The following is an 18,942-nucleotide window of genomic DNA, read 5'->3' on the forward strand; positions in this document are numbered from 1 at the left end:
GTTCTCCTCTAGGATTTGAATGGATTCCTGTCTCACATTGAGGTTTTTCATCCATTTGGAGTTTATCTTTGTGTATGGTGTTAGAGAATGGTTGAGTTTCATTCTTCTGCACGTGGCTGTCCAATTTTCCCAGCACCATTTATTGAAGAGACTGTATTTTTTCCATTGCATAATTTTTCCTGCTTTGTCGAAGATTATTTGACCATAGAGTTGAGGGTCCATATCTGGACTCTCTTTTCTGTTCCATTGGTCTATATGTCTGTTTTTGTGCCAGTACCATGCTGTCTTGGTGATCACTGCTTCGTAATATAGCTTGAAATCGGGCAACGTGATGCCCCCAGCTTTGTTTTTCTTTTTCAACATTTCCTTGGCAATTCAGGGTCTTCTCTGATTCCATACAAATTTTAGGATTGTTGGTTCCAGCACTTTGAAAAATGTCGTTGGAATTTTGATGGGATGGCATTGGAGGTATAGATTGCTCTGGGTAGCATAGACATTTTAACAATGTTTATTCTTCCAATCTATGAGCATGGAATATTTTCCCATCTTTTTGTGTCTTCTTCAATTTCTTTCATGAGTGTTCTGTAGTTCTTAGAGTAGAGATCCTTTACCTTTTTGGTTAGATTTATTCCGAGGTATGGTTTTTGGTGCTATTGTAAATGGAATCATTTCTCTAAGATAAAAAGCATCTGCACAGCAAAGGAAACAGTCAACAAACAAAGAGGCAACCCACAGAATGGGAGAAGATATTTGCAAATGACACTACAGATAAAGGGCTGGTATCCAAGATCTATAAAAAACTTCTCAAACTCACACCCAAAAAAACAATATTCAAGTCAAAAAATGGGCAGAAGACATGAACAGACACTTCTCCAAAGAAGACATACAAATGGCTAACATTCATAACAAAGTATGAACTTTGGGGACTTAATCATTATAAAAACCTCTTTCCCAGCAAAGGAAAGGGTCAACAAAACAAAGAGGCACGCCACAGAAAGGGAAAAGATATTTTGCAAATGACACTACAGTCAAAGGCCTGGTATTCAAGATCTATAAAGAACTTCTCAAACTAAATACCCAAAAAACAAATGATCAAGTCAAAAAATGGGCAGAAGACAGGAATAGACACTTCTCTAAAGAATACATACAAATGGCTAAGAGACACATGAAAAAAAGTTCATCATCATTAGCCATCAGGGAAATTCAAATCAAAACCACACTGAGATACCACATTACACCAGTTATAATAGCAAAAATTGACAAGGCAAGAGACAACAAATGTTGGAGAGGTTGTGGAGAAAGTGGAACCCTCTTACACTGTTGGTGGGAATGCAAGTTGGTATAGCCACTTTGGAAAGCAGTGTGGAGGTTCCTCAAAAAATGAAAATAGAGCTACCCTATGACCCAGCAATTGCACTCCTGGGTATTTACGCCAAAGACACAGATGTAGTGAAAAGAAGGGCCATATGCACCCCAATGTTCATAGCAGCAATGTCCACAATAGCCAAACTGTGGAAAGAGCCGAGATGCCCTTCAACAGATGAATGGATAAAGAGGATGTGGTCCATATATACAATGGAATATTACTCAGCCCTCAGAAAGGATGAATACCCAACTTTTACATCAACATGGATGGAATTGGAGGAGATTATGCTAAGTGAAATAACTGAAGCAGAGAAAGTCAATTATCATATGGTTTCACTTATTTGTGGAACATAAGGAATAGCATGGAGGACATTAGGAGAAGGAAAGGAAAAATGAAGGGGGGGAATCTGAGGCAGAGATGAACCATGAGAGACTATGGACTCTGAGAAACAAACAGGGTTTTAGGGGAGGGGTGAGGGAGGATGGGTTAGCCTGGTGATGGGTATTAAGGAGGGCACGTACTGCATGGAGCACTGGGTGTTATATGAAAACAATGGATCGTGGATCACCACATAAAAAACTAATGATGTATGGTGACTAACATAAGATAATAAAATAAAAATAAAATAAAATAAAAAATAGAATTACCATATGATCCAGCAATTCCAGTTTGGGGTATACATCTAAAGGAAATAAAATCACTGTCTCAAAGAAATATCTGCTCCCTATGTTCATTGCAACATTATTCACAGTAGCCAAGACATAGAAACAACCTAAATGTCTTTTGGCAAACAAATAGATAAAATAAATGTGGATAAAGTACACACACGCACACACACACACACACACACACACACGGAATATTCAGTCATAAAAGAAGGAAATCCTGCGTTTTGCCACATCATGAATGAACCTGGAAGGTATTGTTCTAGGTGAAATAATTCAGAGAAAGACAAATAATGTATGACCTCACTTATATGTGGGATGTAATAAAAATTGAACTCATAGAAACAGAACAGTTTGGTGGTTGCCAGATGCAGGGGGTATGTGGTGGAGGAAATGAGTAAAGGTATTCAAATTATACAAGCTTATAAAATAAATAAGTTCTGTATAGCATGGTCACCAAGGTAATAATACTGTATTGTAAATTTGAAAGTTTTTAAAGAGTAGATCTTAAAAGTTCTAATCAAAAGAAAAAATATGTAACTATGTGAGGTGATAGGTGTGAAGTAACCTTAACGTGGTTATCATTTTGCAATGTATACATACATCAAATCATTGTTGTACACCTTAATCTTATGCAATGTAATATGTCTATTTTAACTCAATAAAAGTGATAGAAAAAAAAAAAAAGAAAGAATCTGAGCAGACCAATAACGACTAAGAAGATTGACTTAGTAATCAAAAACCTCCCCAAAAGAAAAGCCTAGGACCAGATGGTTTCACTGGTGAATTCTATGAAACATTTAAAGAAGAATTAATACCAGTCCTTCTGAAACTCTTCCAAAAACTTGAAAGGAATACCTCTAAACTCATTTTATGAGGCCAGGATTACACTGACACTAATGCTAGATAAAGGCAATACAAGACAATACAGGCCAATATTTCTGATAAGTATAGATGCAAAAATTATCAACAAAATACTAGCAGAACAATTCAACAGCACATTAAAAGGATCATACACCATCATCTAGTGATTCATCTCTAAGAAGCAGGGGTCATTCAAAATATGCAAATCAATAAATGCGATACACCACATTAACAGAATGTAAGATAAAATCACATCTTTATAGATGCAATAAAACATCTGAAAAATTCAACATTTTTTCTTTTTTTATTAAGTTCAATTAGCCAACATATAGTACATCATTAGTTTTTGATGTACTATTCAGTGATTCATTAGTTGTGTATAACACCAAGTGCTCATCATGTCACATGCCCTCCTTAATGCCCATCACCCAGTTACCCCATCCTCCCACCCACCTCCCCTTCTGCAACCCTCAGTTTGTTTCCCAGAGTCAAGAGTCTCATATGGTTTGTCTCCCTCTCTGATTTCTTCCCTTTCAGTTTTGCCTCCCTTTCCTCTATGGTCCTCTGCACTGTTCCTTATATTCCACATATGAGTGAAACCATATCAACATATTTTCATGAAAAAAACTCTCGATAAATTTTGTATATAAGGAACATACTTCAACATAATAAATGCCTTATGTGACAAGCCTACCAATATTAACAAGCATGTTCAGTGGTGAATTGTTAAATGCTTTTGTCTAATATCAGGAACAAGACAAGGATGCCAACTCTCACCACTTCTATTCAACATACTGCTGGAAGTCCTACCCAGAGCAATCAGGCAAGAAAAAGACATAAAAGTCAGAAAGGAAGAAGTAAAATTGTCTCTGTTTGCAGATGACATGATTTCATATAAAAAAAATCTAAAGACTCTCCTAAGAAATAATATTTTTTAAAAAGCCAATCTGAAAAAAAAGAATACTAGAATAATAATGGAATTCAATAACGTTTCAGGATACAAAATATAAGTACAAAAATCATTTGTGTTTCAGTACAATGAACATTGAAAAGAGAAATTAATGTAACAATCCCATTTGCAATAGCACGAAATAGGATAAAGTACTTAGGAATACATCTAACCTAGGAGGTTAAAAATCTGTACACTGAAAACTATTAGATATTTATAAAAGAAATTGAAGAAACACCAAAAAATGGAAAGATATTCTGTATTTATGGATTTTAAGAATTACTGTTGTGAAAATGCCCTTACTACCCAAAGCCATCTGTAGATTTATTGTAATCCCTATCTCAAATTCCATGGTATTTTTCACAGAAGCAGATAAAACAATTATAAAATTCACATGGAAACAAAAGAGACCCTGAATAACCAAAACAATCCTGAGAAAGAAGAACAAAGCTGGTGGCATCATGCTTTCTGATTTCAAACTTTATTTCAAAGCTATAGTAATCAAAACAATATGGTGCTGGCATAAAATCTGACATATAGACTAATGGGAGAGAATCAAGAGCCCAACTATAAACCCATAGTCAACCAATACTTATCAGGAGGCCAGGAATATTCAATGGGGAAAGGATAGCCTCTTTTATAAATGGTATTGGGGAAAATTGGATGTTCACATGCAAAAGAATGTATTAGATCCCTATCTTACACTGCTCAGAAAAATTAACTCAAAATGAATTAAAGACTTAAGTGTAAGACTCAACACCACAAAAATCCTAGAAGAAAATATAGGGAAAATATTCCTTGACATGGTTTTGGTAACAAGTTTTTGAATATGACACCAAAAGCGCAAGCAACAGAAAAAAAAGTGGGACTACATCAAACTAAAAAGCTTATGCACAGCAAAAGAAATAATCAACAAATGAAAAGACAACTTACAGAGTAAGGGAAAATATTTGCAAACCACATATCTGATAAGGGATTAATACCCAAAATATATGAGCAGCACATACAACTCAACTACAAAAAAAAAAAAAAAAAAAAAGAATGGGCAAAGGACCTGAATAGACGTTTTTCCAAAGAAAACATGCATTTTGCCCATGTAAATGTTCCATAGGTGTAAGAAAAGGTTTTCAATATTTCTAATCATCAGAACAATGCAAATCAAAACCATGAGATGTTATATTTGTTAGAGTGTCTTAAAAAAAACAAAAACAAAAACAAGAGATAAGTGCTGGTGAGAATGTGGAGAAAAAGGAACCCTTGGACACTGATGGTAGGAGTGTAAATTTGTAAGCTACTCTGAAAACAGTATGGAGGGTCCTCAAAAAGTTGAAAATAGAGTAGTAATCTGATCCAGTAATCCTACTTCTGAGTATATATGGGAAGAAAATGAAATCAGGATCTCAAAGATATGTCTGCACCCTCATGTTCATTGCAGCATTATTCACAATAGCCAAGACAGTGAGCAACCTACATATCCTTCAGCAGATGAAGGGATAAAATAAATGTGATATATACAGTGGAATATTATTCAGCCATAAAAATAAGGAAATCTTGCCGTTTATAGAAACATGGATGGACTTTGAAGGCATTATACTATAAAAATATAAATACTATATGATCTCATTTATACTGGAATCTAAAAACAAACTTATAAACAGTAAGTAGATTGGTGGTTGCCAGGGTCTGGGGTTGAGGGAAGTATCAAGATGTTGGTCAAAGGGCACAAACTTTAGTTATAAGATGAAGAATTCTGGTGATATAACGTACAGCATGGTGACTATAGTTAATATTTTAACTTGGGAGTTGCTAAGAGAGTAGTTCTTAAATGCTCTTACCACCAAAAAGAAGTAATTTTATGAAATGATGGATATACTAACTAACCTTATTGTAGTAATCATTTTGTTATATATATGTGTGTGTGTGTGTGTGTGTATCAAATCATCACATTGCACCTGAAACTTACAGAATGTTATACACAATTATATCTTAATAAATCTTGAAAATAAAAGTAAGAACAAAAACAAAACAAAACAATATTGGCTTTTAGAAAATAGCTCGTTGCTTCCTACTGAAGTGCCAGTGGCTGACGATGGCTCAATATGGTACTACTTCTAGGGTAATGGGATCAAGTCATCAAACAAAGGCAAACAAAGAAGTTGTGATGTTGAAATTTCAGACATTGGTCTGCAGATGAGGAAGCTATTTGGGAGCAGCAGAGAGGTCTTCATTGCATTCTGAATCATATGCTGTATGCTGTTATGTTCTGAAAATAGGTTAGGATTAAACTTTAAATTTACCCCCACACACACCCTGGAATCCCCTATTCATGTGAATTTTGCTTTGAAAATTGGTTTCACCAAAATATGGTTTCATCACATGGTGTAGAATACTGGATCACTTGTACCTTAAATTTTAGAAACCCATTTTCCAACAAAAGACCTGCTTCAAAGTCAGTAGCTCTTAACCAGGCTCTTTTGACACTTCTAGGGGGGAGTTGAAGAGGGAGAAAGCCAAATTCCTTTGAAATTAAATGGAAATTGTTGGGCGATTTGCAGGACCAAGTCTGGCATAATGGATTATGGTCTCTTGAAAAGAGCTCTGGGGGAGCCTGGGTAGTGCAGTCAGTTGAGCATCTGACTCGGTTTTGGCTCAGGTCATGATCTCAGGGTCTGCCCCTCCCCTTGCCCCTGCTCTAGCTCTCTCTCTCTCTAATAAATAAATAAATCTTTAAAAAAAAAGAAAAGAGCTCTGAACTGAGAAAGAATGTGGATTCTATCCCTTGCTTTATGACCTTGGGTATGACATTTCACCCCAGGTCTCAGTGTCCTCATCTGTAAAACCACTGATGACAACACCACAAGATTCTCAGTGATACCTGAGTAAATGGGAAAGTGTGTGTTGTTGCATTAGTCACCATACCATTCCAAAATCTGTTAAGGAATGCACTTCTTCCTTTGGATGATTTTCAGTTCCAGTTCACACTCTCTAAAATAGGCTGCCTTTAATTGTCTGCTCAAAGTGGTCACTGGGTGATTTGGGAAACCCCTTGCTACTTAACTTATACTCTTTCCCTTTGATCTCCCATCTACTCTAGGTGTCAACTCTGCCCGCTCAGTTCCTCCTTCCTACCCACCACCGCAGGACCCGTTAAACCAGGGCCAGTACCTGGTCCCTGATGGCATCGCTCAGTCACAGGTCTTTGAGTTCACCGAACCCAAGCGCAGCCAGTCACCATTCTGGCAAAACTTCAGCAGGTTAACCCCCTTCAAAAAATAATAATTACAGGGAGGCAGATAATTTTAAAATAAAGTAAATAAAATTATATTTATAGATGGACATTTTTTTGGAGAAGCACTGTTGAAATTTATATATATATAAATATATATACCTATATATATATTTATATATAGAGAGACACACATACACACACAGACCCTTGAGTGTACAGACACACACACACACACACACACACACAGAAGGACCAGAAAAAAAACATTTTCTGTTGTTTTGGGGAAGTGAAATCTGTAGTTGGTAGGAAGAGGTACCAATGACTTCTAAACATGTGATCCCTTCTTAAAAGTTTTCTGTTCTTACCCTGTCCCCCTCCCCTTTATTTTCAGAAATTGACACTTCTATGTGTTCCTTTTCTTGTTGAGATAATCTCTTTGCTCCCTCGTGAGTGATTCATTGACTTGTCATTATTACCATAGATGTGTTTGTATTTTTTTTTCTTTCCTGATGATACTGATGCTGATAACTTTTGAATTTACTTTGATGTGATGGAGTTTGGGAGTTTGAAATTTCTTTTTTTCCTTTTCCTTTTCAATGGGTAAAGGGAGGATTCCCCTTTCTCTTTTCCCTCAGCTGACCATCTGTGACTGTTTCTACAGCCCAGCAGTTGCCCCAGACAGCTTTTTCCCTGCATCTTCTGTCCTCAGTCGTGCCAGTCTAGACATGCTCTGTTGTGCCCTGTGACATAACTGCTTGATATTTCTATTGCTTTCACTGTGTTTTAGATGTCATAGAGGGATCAAAACCAAACAGAATCAAGGGAGAGTCAGAGTATAATAATTCTGGAGAGGACTTCTGTTCAGGGAACATTCTGCATTTGGGCTCTTCTCCTAGCACTGGGGTTCCCATGTTATAGCACTGCTGGGTCATGAGCAGTTTTGTATCTGGGGTTTAGTTTGAGCCAATTATTCTCTTCTTCAAGTTGATTTGGTTATGGTGTTCCTTGTAGGCCTCCTCCCTCCCCTAACCTAAAAGATCAGAACTTGAAGCAAAGGGGCTGAGACTCTGCTTCCCAGGGGAGGGATTCAACTGCCTCTAGCACCAAGTTGACTTAAAGTTGGGGTTCCCCACTGAAATCATTTCAGAGGCCTGGTCATCCCTGCTTCCATTTTCAGATTACAGGCAGCATTTATAGGAGTCTATGAAGGGGTCAAGACAGAGCCCACCTGACCAAGATCATCAGCTGCCTTCAAATTATTGACCTGGACAGGATCCAAGGCTGACCATAACCTCTTAAAGGAAAGAACAGGAATGGGCATGGAAAGAGGCAGCCCTAGCCCAAGATATGTACCTGCAGTTCCTACCACTCAAGTTATGTGAGACTTTCCCCATTGTTAACAGATTGCATGGACAATCTTCCATGATTACTTCCTTCTCCTCTCCCTGTTGTCCTTCTTTCTCCTGTTCTCCTGGCACAGGAAAATTCCTGCTATTAGCATAGTTAAAGAACTCTGTCACTCTAAGAAGGCCCTATTGCCAAAATTCTCCTATCCCAGGACATTGGAAGCAAGTAAGTGAGGAGCCCAGGGAAACTTCCCTATGGAGAAAAGATCTGAGGTAGAGACACTACCCTCAGACTTATTTTTGGCAGGCTTTATACTTAGGCAAAACTAACTTCTCCCACTAAGAGGCAGGCTCCCTATGGGGGCAGGAGTACCTGTTCCTGCTCCTCACATAGCCCTTCAGGTGGACAGACCTTGAACAGCAAGGAGAATGGAGTACAAAGGAGTGAGAATGGGCCCTGCTATGGAGAACCACTCTAATGAGGAATCTGGAAATTGTGAGTATGTTCTGGAACCTAGGAGAAAACTTCATCATGAAAGGACCTCAGCTTACTGAGCAGCAGCCATGGCTACATGAGGCCCTCAGCATAGCTGACTTGATTGCTGCTCTATGCCTCCTGACCCAGACCAGGCCCTGCCCAGCCTGGGAATTATTCCTCTGTGGGAATCAAATTACAAGCTGTTTGCTTCCATTCCACCACATTCAAATCAGACTTGTGGGGTAAGCCTGAGCTGGGCAGGGGGCTGGGGCTCGGGACCGGCCACAACTGCTCAGCAAATGACCCAGCTACTAAAGTCCCACCTTGGCAAGGAACCTGGTATCCACTGCCTAAGCTACAATGGCCTCCCTGGCAAATAACATGTGTTTCAATGGCTTTGTAGGCCTCCCTTAAGTATCCGTTCTTTTCCTACTTTCCGTTCTCCACTAGGCTTAACCTTGACATGTTTCTCCAGGGGCTAGGAGCAAACCAAGAGGGGATGCTTGGCCAAGTCCCTGGGCCTCTCTTAGCCAAGCCCCCTTGCTCTCCCTCCATGCCCTTCTCCCCTGAGCCTGTGCCCAGAGCTTCAGGATCAGGAATATTACCTCTTGCCACCCACCTCTCATCTACTCAAACAGCTGGCCTCACCAGATGCCAATAACTTGTGAAAACAACAAGAAATCAGTTTACCATTGGTTTGAGTGTTTCCCCAGCCTATGGCAGCAAAGCAGACCAGTGACCAACAGCCCCAAGGGGAGCCCTGTTACCTGGGATCAGGGTCCAGGTCTATTCTGTGTCCCCACAGCAGTGCTATCCCCAAGAACTCTGTAAATCTCCTCTATATGTGCATGGCCCCCAAGCTCCCCTTTTCTCAACTCAATGAGGCCTGGATTTGTTCTTCAAAAGGCTTTGCTAGTGTGTTTTATGGGCCCTGCTGTGGGATAGTCCTAACACAGAAATCTAACTCCTCTTTCTCTCTCCCACTCTCCTCTTCTCTCTATGTGTATAACTCTAATGGATTTATCAAGGACAGCAGCAAGAGAGTTCTGACAATTCTACTGTGAAGCCAAATAGTGATCTTTAGTGCTTTGGGGCTGGGGTGGGCTGGGGTGGATGGATGGGTAACAGTGATTTTGATTACCCCTGCTGCTCTGCATTTGCCAGTTTATTATTTTGTTTCTTCTGATTGTTTGACCCTGTCAAACAAGTGTCAAAGTTGTGTGTTTAAAAAAAAAATGTTTAACAACAAAACTATGATGTTGTAATGACACAAAGCCTTATGAAAATATTTATGGAGTTCAATAAAAGAAGTAAAAATACACTTCTAGGCACATTTTTCTTGCCTGTGTGTGCGTATTTCACTAATTGCAAAATAAAGGAAATTTTCCTGATGGGGGACAGCTTATCCCAATCTAGTCTTGGCCTGCCAGCCCTGTTGTTCCATTGTCAGGCATCTCATGGGCTGTCTGTGACCTTCCATGCCCTTTCTGGAAGACAAGTTTGATCCTGTAACCAGGGACGCTTCAAATGTCTTTATATATGGGACTGTTCTTCATGTCACCTGTCCCTTTGATAAGACTTGAAGACCCATTCCTGACCCCATTCCCTTTCCTTGCAGCTACAAATCCAGTACATGCCCTGGGCACTCATGGGAGCTTAAAAGTTGCTTTTTGGATCTAGCCAGAGGCCATATCACATTCTGGTTCTGTCTCCTCAGAAGTAGACACATTCCTTATCCATCCCCAAAGTGGGTGTAGTGACCTTACTGTTGTATTCATCATGGTGTTGCCTGCAAGTTGATGCTCCTTGCTGCCCACAAGGCCCCTATGTGGTGTCTTATCCTGCCCTTCAGAGAAGCAATAGTGGGTTTGTTTTGGCACTGCCTCACCTGCCTGTCTCCAGAGTGACTAAACACTAACTCTAATAAAATGCTTATTTACTAAAAGGTATCAGATAATTGTCCTAAGCTATAGAGTTAGGAGGAAGAGCAGGTGTTTTACCTCTGGGTTAAGGTATGAGCCCTATTTAGGACTAAGGGATGTCCCTAATCCTGGATTTGGAGAAAGTAATTATTAAAACATCTCCTTCAATAAACTTTACCCTTTCTCCATTTCTTGGCTCTCTCATAATTTAATCTCTTTTCCTACTGTCCCCACTTCTTCCCTTTCCCATGGGGTCTGTAATCTTTTTTCATCAAACTCAGAACACTCAGTTCTCAGCAGTCCCTTCTCCATCTTGCCAGTTCCCCGCTTCATCAGCTTCCAAAGGTGAATCTCAATTATGCTCTGGTCTGAGTACTCCCTGACTACCTTCTGAGGGTCCTAGAATGGTGAGTGGGGAGACAAATGCTGGAGGGTCTTACACTCTGGGATGCAGCTGATTCTCTCCTAAGGTACCTAAAATCAGCATGTCTCATCACCAGAAGAATTATTTCTGAAAGCCCCATATGGTCCACATGATCATCCATACTCTTTATTACCATAAATAATCGCTCTACTTCTTACCAAGCTTATTTGTTAAGAGCATTTACCCACTTGCTACCCTCAGTTTTGTTACAAGGTACACAATATTCACTGTTGAGAGTGCTGCTATATTTATTGATGAAAGTGCCACTTGCCTAATTAAGTTTCCAATTTGCCTTTTCTAATTACTAAATTTCTCCCCTTGACTGGGGACAGAAAGGGCAGCAGATTTAAAGTATCATTTTTAGGGGCGCCTGGGTGGCTCAGTTGGTTACGCGACAGCCTTCGGCTCAGGTCATGATCCTGGAGTCCCAGGATCGAGTCCCGCATCGGGCTCCCTGCTCGGCGGGGAGTCTGCTTCTCCCGCTGGCCCTCCCCCCTCTCATGCTCTCTCTATCTCATTCTCTCTCAAATAAATGAATAAAATCTTTAAAAAAAATAAAAAATAAAGTATCATTTTTAGGAGGCTTTCAAAGGGGAGGGCCTTAGCCCATCCCAAGATCATTTATCAAGGACAATGGCTTCTTATTCTACTTTTCCCCAGCATCTTGTGGGAAGCTCAGGGGTGGAGAGAGAGAGATCTGTGGTGTGCCCAGATGACCAGAACTAGAATAGAGAAAGGAGACTTCCCAGCTTCCAGGAAAGGCCTCTTCCTAGAACAAGTCATCCCTGACCTATCTGTATCCTGGGAAGTTTCCCACCAAGTCTGATGGAGGAGGCTAATGGCTTGTTTATAAACAACAATTGCTCCTATTTCAATGACCTTACCACATACAGGTCTCATGTAATCCACTTCACAACCATTTGGCAATGGGGTTATTAACCGCATTTAACACGAGAGGCCAGAAGCTCATTTGAAGTGACTAGTCAAGGTTCCCCAGCTTATGGGTATTCATCACCTAAAACTCAGCCCCATTCAAACTGATCTCAGAGCTACTTCCTCTCAGAGTGTTTCTGGGGCTGTATGTGTTGGGAAAGAGCTGGACAAAAGTATGAAATGATCTGATACTAACGTGAATGAGTGACACTCTCCTTGAGAGCCCTCTTAAATTTTCTAATACAGTCCTCCAACATGTGAATGCAGCCATAGGTCGTTTTGTCTCTAGTACCAAGACCAAGTGGGATAAGGACCAAAGCTTCTGCTTACTTCACTGAGGCCACCACTGTGCTGTTTGGCCCACTTAGCTTTTGACCTCTTTGGGATTTCCTTATTCATGCTGACCTGCTCACTACTGGGTCCCAGAGGCTTTTGTCCTAAAATATGGGGCTGATGAGGTAGATCTTGTTTGCCCAGGCCTTTACCTGCCAGGCCCAAGGTAGGATAATGAGACCTTAATATTCCCCCAAGTCCCACCACCTGCAGGACTATAGTTCAGCCTGGCCATAGGTAGATTAGATCAGCTGGGTTTGCAACACAGTTGAATAGGGATGTTTGGTGGTAAGATTCATGTTCCCTAGAAGCACACTATTCTGGTATCATCTCTCCCATTTCTGTCTTGGGCTGTGACCTCCTTCTCCAGACATGTCACAGGGACACTATTTTCTCATATACTTGAGAAAAGGGGGGGAAGGAATGTACATGGGCAGGCAGTAGCCCTGCATTCTTTAGAAACCTCTATTATTTCTAGTTAGCTCACCAATAGGTCATTTAAGTTAGCTTCCTAGACAAGGCTATGTCCATCTCCACAACAAACATGCTTCTCCACAGACCTGTCAACCAGCTGAATCAGATTCAACCCCCATATCTTGAGTATGTAATCTGGGCCAGACCTTATAGTAGGTACATCAGAGATACCAAGATGACTAAAGTCTCTATCCACAGTCACTTATTTAGTGAGAACATATAAACATGGGTCATAACAGGGATGGATGGGAGCCTGGAGGCACTTAGAGAATGGAATGGTTAATTCTGATTGAGGAAATCTTTGTAACCAGTCAGGATAAATTCGGTTATGTTGCAGAAACAGATATTCCTAAAACTTCAAAGGCTTAACATACAAGAGTTTACTTCTTGCCCATGCAAATCTTTCTGTAGGTCTAGGTAACTCTCCAAATCAGCTATCTGCCATGTGATAGTACACAGTCTGGCCTGCTTCTGCCTTGCTACACCTCCATCTTAACACATACTTCCATAATCACTATAGCTGGAGAAAGAGTCCTAGAGTGTTTCCAATTTACACTTAAATTCTCTATCCCTGCTTCCAGTCACAACCCAAAGGGCCAGAACTGATCACATGGCCTCATCCAACTTCAAGGGAACAGGAAACTATAGAAATCCTGTAAGTTCAGAAGGGCAGGAGAACTAGATATTGATGAGCATTAGAAACCTCTACCAAAGAAGGAAAGGTTTGAACTAAGCCTCAGAAAACAGGGAAAATTCTACCATGTTGTGAAGGTTAGAGCAACTGAAAAGTTAAGGGGAACAATCCACACAAGATCATCCTTCTGACACCAATTGCAAGTCCATGGGTCCCCAAGATCACCCTTAGGTTTGATAATTCACTAGAAAGACTCACAAAACTGTTAAAATCATGGTTTTTAAAATCTATAGGGTGCAGATTAAAATCAGTTAAGGGAAGAAATCAGGGCAGAGTCCAAGGAAGTACCATATGGAGAGATTTAGTTGTCATTTCCCAGTGAACTTGGGACAGATTTACTTTTTTGGCATTAATATATGACAATTTTCATGGAGTATTGCTAGGAAGAGAAGTTCCCCCAAGTTTCTTGAGATTTTATTGGGGCTCCATCACTGTCTCTGTGACTGATCTCAGTCTCCAATCTCCTTAAGAAGTGGGCTGATGCCAGGTATCCCACAGCCCACATCATTGATGTGGCCCAAAACCCCACCCTAAATCACACTGTTAGACTGTCAGGCGACCCAAGGCTTCCAGGCAAACAAAAACACCCCTATCAGACCCAACATTCCAAAGGCTTAGAGATTACCTCCCAGAAGCTGAGGGTAAAGGCCAGACCTCTCTTTAGGCAAGGACAAAGTCTTTTTTACACACAAGTGGAAAATTCATAAGGCAGAGGGTTGAAAAAGGAATAAAGGTATTCCAAGTGAAGGGAATGACATGATTAAAATCCTGGGAGATAAAGTCACATTGAGTAAAAGCCTCCATATTCATTTATTAATCCATCAAATATTTACTGGCATGCCTAATACTTCCAGGTTCTGGAATATGGAAATTAACAAATTAAACACTGCACCTACTTCCATTGTGCTTATGAATGGTAAACTACCTTCAAGTACAAATTTCTCTGTGTGAATTTTGGGGATGAGAGATGGGAGCTTCCCAGCTCTCATAGCAAACCAACCACACATAAAACTTCAGCTAGACCCCTCATAAATATCCAGCCTCCCAGTCACCAGATTGCATATCCTTATCTCCTGTTCAGCCTTAGCTAAGGCAACCCACACTCATATAGATGATGATAGATAGATGACAGATGATAGATATAATGGACTGATGATATATGATTATATATATAATATCTAAATTATATATGATTTTATATATATATAATATCTAGAATATAGCAGGCCAGAATTACTGCAGGCCTGGGAATTACTGCTTTCCTTGCCCTGGGAGTACCCTTTAGCCAATGACTGATGAGGGAAGGTATAATTGCCCTGATTCCTTTGTTCCTCAGATGTAATAATTCAAAAGTGTGTTGGACACTTTTCCTTGGAATTTTCCAGAGATTAAGCTTCAATTGCCCACTGTAGTAGCTGGTTTAATAACACACCCCTTATTGGCTGCTTTTACTTACCTGTATAACTTACCTACTCCCCTCACATTAAAAGATGGGCTTTTTGGGGAGATTCAGCCAAGACACGTGAATTAGTGCTCACTATATATTGTGAAGCTGAAGCTGTGAAGCATTGGTGCTCTTTTTCAGTTTGGAATTGTTTCTGGCTATATAAAATAAGAGCTTTTAAATAAGGCATTCCCCTTCCTGGGTAAGAGACAACTATTTAGACAAAAGGAAAGAAAGGAATAGTGGCATTTCAGGCAGCAGCTGAGAGTGAATAGCTCCAGGACACCCTTCTTGGTACCCCAGAAATTCCGTTAAGGAAGTGGTGGTACTGAAGCAAGGCAATGCACTAAAATTATTTTCAAATTGCAGGGTCATGGTATCAGTTTAGTTGAGTATAACCAGCATTTAAAAAAATGAAATAATAGACTGGAATGAAATAGAATGGAAAAAAAACAGAGTGTTGCAGGTTAAAAAAAAAAAGTATGTAGTGTTTTAAATTTGGAAGGTATGTGTACTGCATGCAATATTAAAGGGTTTTTTTTTTATAGTAGATTGTCAGAAAGAATATTTCAGAAACACTGGTGTAGAGCCAGACTACTTCAGTTCAAATCCTAGTCCCTTTTTTTATTAAGTTCAATTAGCCAGCATATAGTACATCATTAGTTCTTGATGTAGTGTTCAATGATTCATTACTTGTGTATAACACCCAGTGCTCATCAAATCCTAGTTCTACTGTGTGTTGGCTATGTGACTTTGGGTAAGTTACTTAACTATTTCATGCCTCAGTTTCCCTATTTTGAAATAGGGATTATAATAGTATTTCTTTATGACTGAAAAACTGTTGATGGCCTTCCAGTATACATGTATCCCTTATTTGCAACTTGAACCCCAATTTTGTTTGAAACAACAATGTGCTCATTTAAGTGCCATTTTTCCACCTTCTCCTGCAGCAAGAGGTAGCCATATAACCAACATCTGATAAGGAAATGTAAGAGAAAGTCTGCTGGTAGGGGGCTAGTTTCTGATAAATCTTTTGCTCTCCTGATAAAGAGGATAAATATGGCTGGCACAAACACCTCTCTTCTTCTCCCTACTCTGATTGTATTTATGATGCCTGGAGCTAGGACAGCCATCTGTGAACATGAAATAACAAGCATGAAGCTAAAGGCCTATATGCTAAGGCTGGTAGCAAGGAAAGATGGGAAGAAACTAGGTCCCTGATGACATCAGTAAACTACAGAAATAAGCAGCAACCACCTACCTCTGGATTGTTACTATGTGAAAAAAAAAACTGCCATTTAATGAAGTCATAGATTACTTTTATGTTACTTGAGGTCAAAAAAATTTCTGTCCTTCATAGGGATTTGTTATTAGGATAAAATAAGTTAATACATGTCCAGCATCTACAACAGCTCAATAAAGTGAAGACCTTACTATTATTATTATTATTATTGCATTATTATTTTTGCTTTATTATTTTGCTTTATTATTATTATTGCATTAAATAAATGTGAGGTTCAAAGAAGGAAAGGAGGGAAGGAATTTTTCTAAGATCATAGTTCCCTCTTCTATAAACAAAGTGGTGACTCAAAGGCTGCTAGAGCCCTGTCCAGCTCCCTGTGCCCTGGAGAGCAAAATGGTACAAAGGATATTAGAGTTTCACTCTACCCTTTTTGGGCTCAGGATGTCCTCAGTGCTCATTGAGGCTGGAAGCCCAACATGGCTGAGACAGGAGACCTTTCCCAGACTCTTGTGCTGTTCTCAGTTCTGAGAAATAAAAAGAGCTCATCACATCTGGCACTCACCTGGACTTTATACCTACCCAGAGAAATATTGAGATCATTCCCTTTACTTGATAAAGTGTAAATGTCTATAAAATGGAATCATTCTTATTTTTAGGTAATCTGGTATTTCCCCTCCCCCTGAGGAAACCCCTAAGAGAAAGAGCTCATGCTTGTAACACTTAAAAGTCCCCTTTTCACCTTGCCTGCACCTGTCCTTTTCCCTACACACATAAAAAACATAGATCCAACCTCCCTGTATCATACCAGTATTAGAGAACCTGGGGTAAGTCACTTCTGCTCCCACTTAGGCTTCGGTGCCCCATCTGGGACTAGACCAATGGTCAGGGTGAAGCACACAAGATTATTCATGGGGAATACAGAAGGAAAGGTTAAAACTTATCTATTATCTGAAAAATAAGAAGAAAATTGAGCTGTATCAATATGGATTGTCAGTAGTACATGATTATAATTTATAATAAGTACACTTATATTGAGAAACTGTGCTCAGAAATGTTTTACTAATGGAGTGCATGATTCAAAATTTGGAACAGCACTGGACCATATTTCTTTAAGATTTATTAAACACTTACCATATATACTAGCTCTATTTTAAGTACATTACATATATTGAGTCAATTTAATCCTTACAACAGCCCTATGAGAAAAATGCCATTATTTAATCATTTTGCATGTGAGGTAACTGAGGCACATATTGGTGAGGCAAATTGTTCAAGGTCATAGAAGTACTGAGTAACATAGCTTGAACTCAAGCCCAAGCAATATGGGTATAGGGTTTGCACTTTTAACCACTTTTGGTCAATGAGAGCCAAAATCCAAACTTCCAGTATAAAATGATATGCTAATCTGATGGGCACCTGGGTGGCTCAGATGGCTAAGAGTCTGGCTTCAGCTCAGGTCATAATCTCAGGGTCCTGGGATCCAGCCCCGCATTCGGCTCCCTGCTCGGTGGGGAGCTTGCTTCTCCCTCTCCCTCTACTGTTCCCCTTGCTTGTGCTCTCTCACTCTGTCAAATAAATAAATAAAAATAAAATCTTTAAAAGATAAATAAAATGATATGCTAATCTGAAATCATCATTTTTTGGAGCAAGAATTGTTTTGTTTCTGCCTGGCCATATCCTCCTCAGCCAGAGTACTTGGATTCAAATCCCAGCTCCATCATTCACTCCCTAGCTGTGAGACAATAGGCAGATGACCTCACCTCTCTGAGCCTCAGTTTCCCCATCTGTTAAATGGGAATAAGAATAGTTAGTAATAAAGGAAAACACAGGCAGCAACCTCTTCGACCTCAGCCGCAGCAACTTCTTCCTAGAAACATCGCCAAAGGCAAGAGAAGCAGGGCAAAAATGAACCATTGGGACTTCATCAAGATAAAAAGCTTTTGCACAGCAAAAGAAACAGTCAACAAAACCAAAAGACAACCGACAGAATGGGAGAAGATATTTGCAAATGACATATCAGATAAAGGGCTAGTATCCAAAATCTATAAAGAACTTCTTAAACTCAACTCCCAAAGAACAAATGATCCAATCAAGAAATGGGCAGAAGAAGACATGAACAGACATTTTTCCAAAGAAGACATCCAAATGGCCAACAAACATATGAAAAAGTGCTTAACATCGCTCGGCATCAGGGAAATCCAAATCAAAACCTCAATGAGATATCACCTCACACCAGTCAGAATGGCTAAAATTAACAAGTCAGGAAATGACAGATGTTGGCAGGGATGTGGAGAAAGGGGAACCCTCCTACACTATTGGTGGGAATGCAAGCTGGTGCACCCACTCTGGAAAACAGTATGGTGGTTCCTCAAAAAGTTGAAAATAGAGCTACCCTATGACCCAGCAATTGCACTACTGGGTATTTACCCCAAAGATACAAATGTAGGGATCTGAAAGGGTACGTGCACCCTGATGTTTACAGCAACAATGTCCACAATAGCCAAACTGTGGAAAGAACCAAGATGTCCATCGACAGATGAATGGACAAAGAAGATGTGGTATATATAGACAATGGAAT

General features: G+C 39.8%; 1 protein-coding gene across 9 annotated transcripts in view; it reads left to right on the forward strand.

Moving 5' to 3' along the window:
- The window catches only part of ARHGEF9 (Cdc42 guanine nucleotide exchange factor 9), a 202,578-nt gene extending 192,360 nt beyond the window's left edge, over positions 1-10,218 (forward strand). For 8 of the 9 annotated variants that reach the window (XM_031033070.2, XM_031033077.2, XM_031033072.2 and 5 more), the window contains one exon: positions 6,939-7,182. In XM_031033070.2, coding sequence (XP_030888930.1) covers positions 6,939-7,120 — 182 coding nt within the window. In that variant the 3' untranslated portion in view covers positions 7,121-7,182. Of the gene's footprint in view, positions 1-6,938; positions 7,183-7,863 lie in introns of those variants that run through there. The other variant, XM_081808797.1, reaches the window with a different exon arrangement.
- Positions 10,219-18,942: the final 8,724 nt, after the last annotated feature.

The sequence above is a fragment of the Leptonychotes weddellii genome, chromosome X (assembly GCF_054177405.1).
Source record: "Leptonychotes weddellii isolate Sample4059 chromosome X, ASM5417740v2, whole genome shotgun sequence".
Lineage (NCBI taxonomy): Eukaryota > Metazoa > Chordata > Mammalia > Carnivora > Phocidae > Leptonychotes > Leptonychotes weddellii.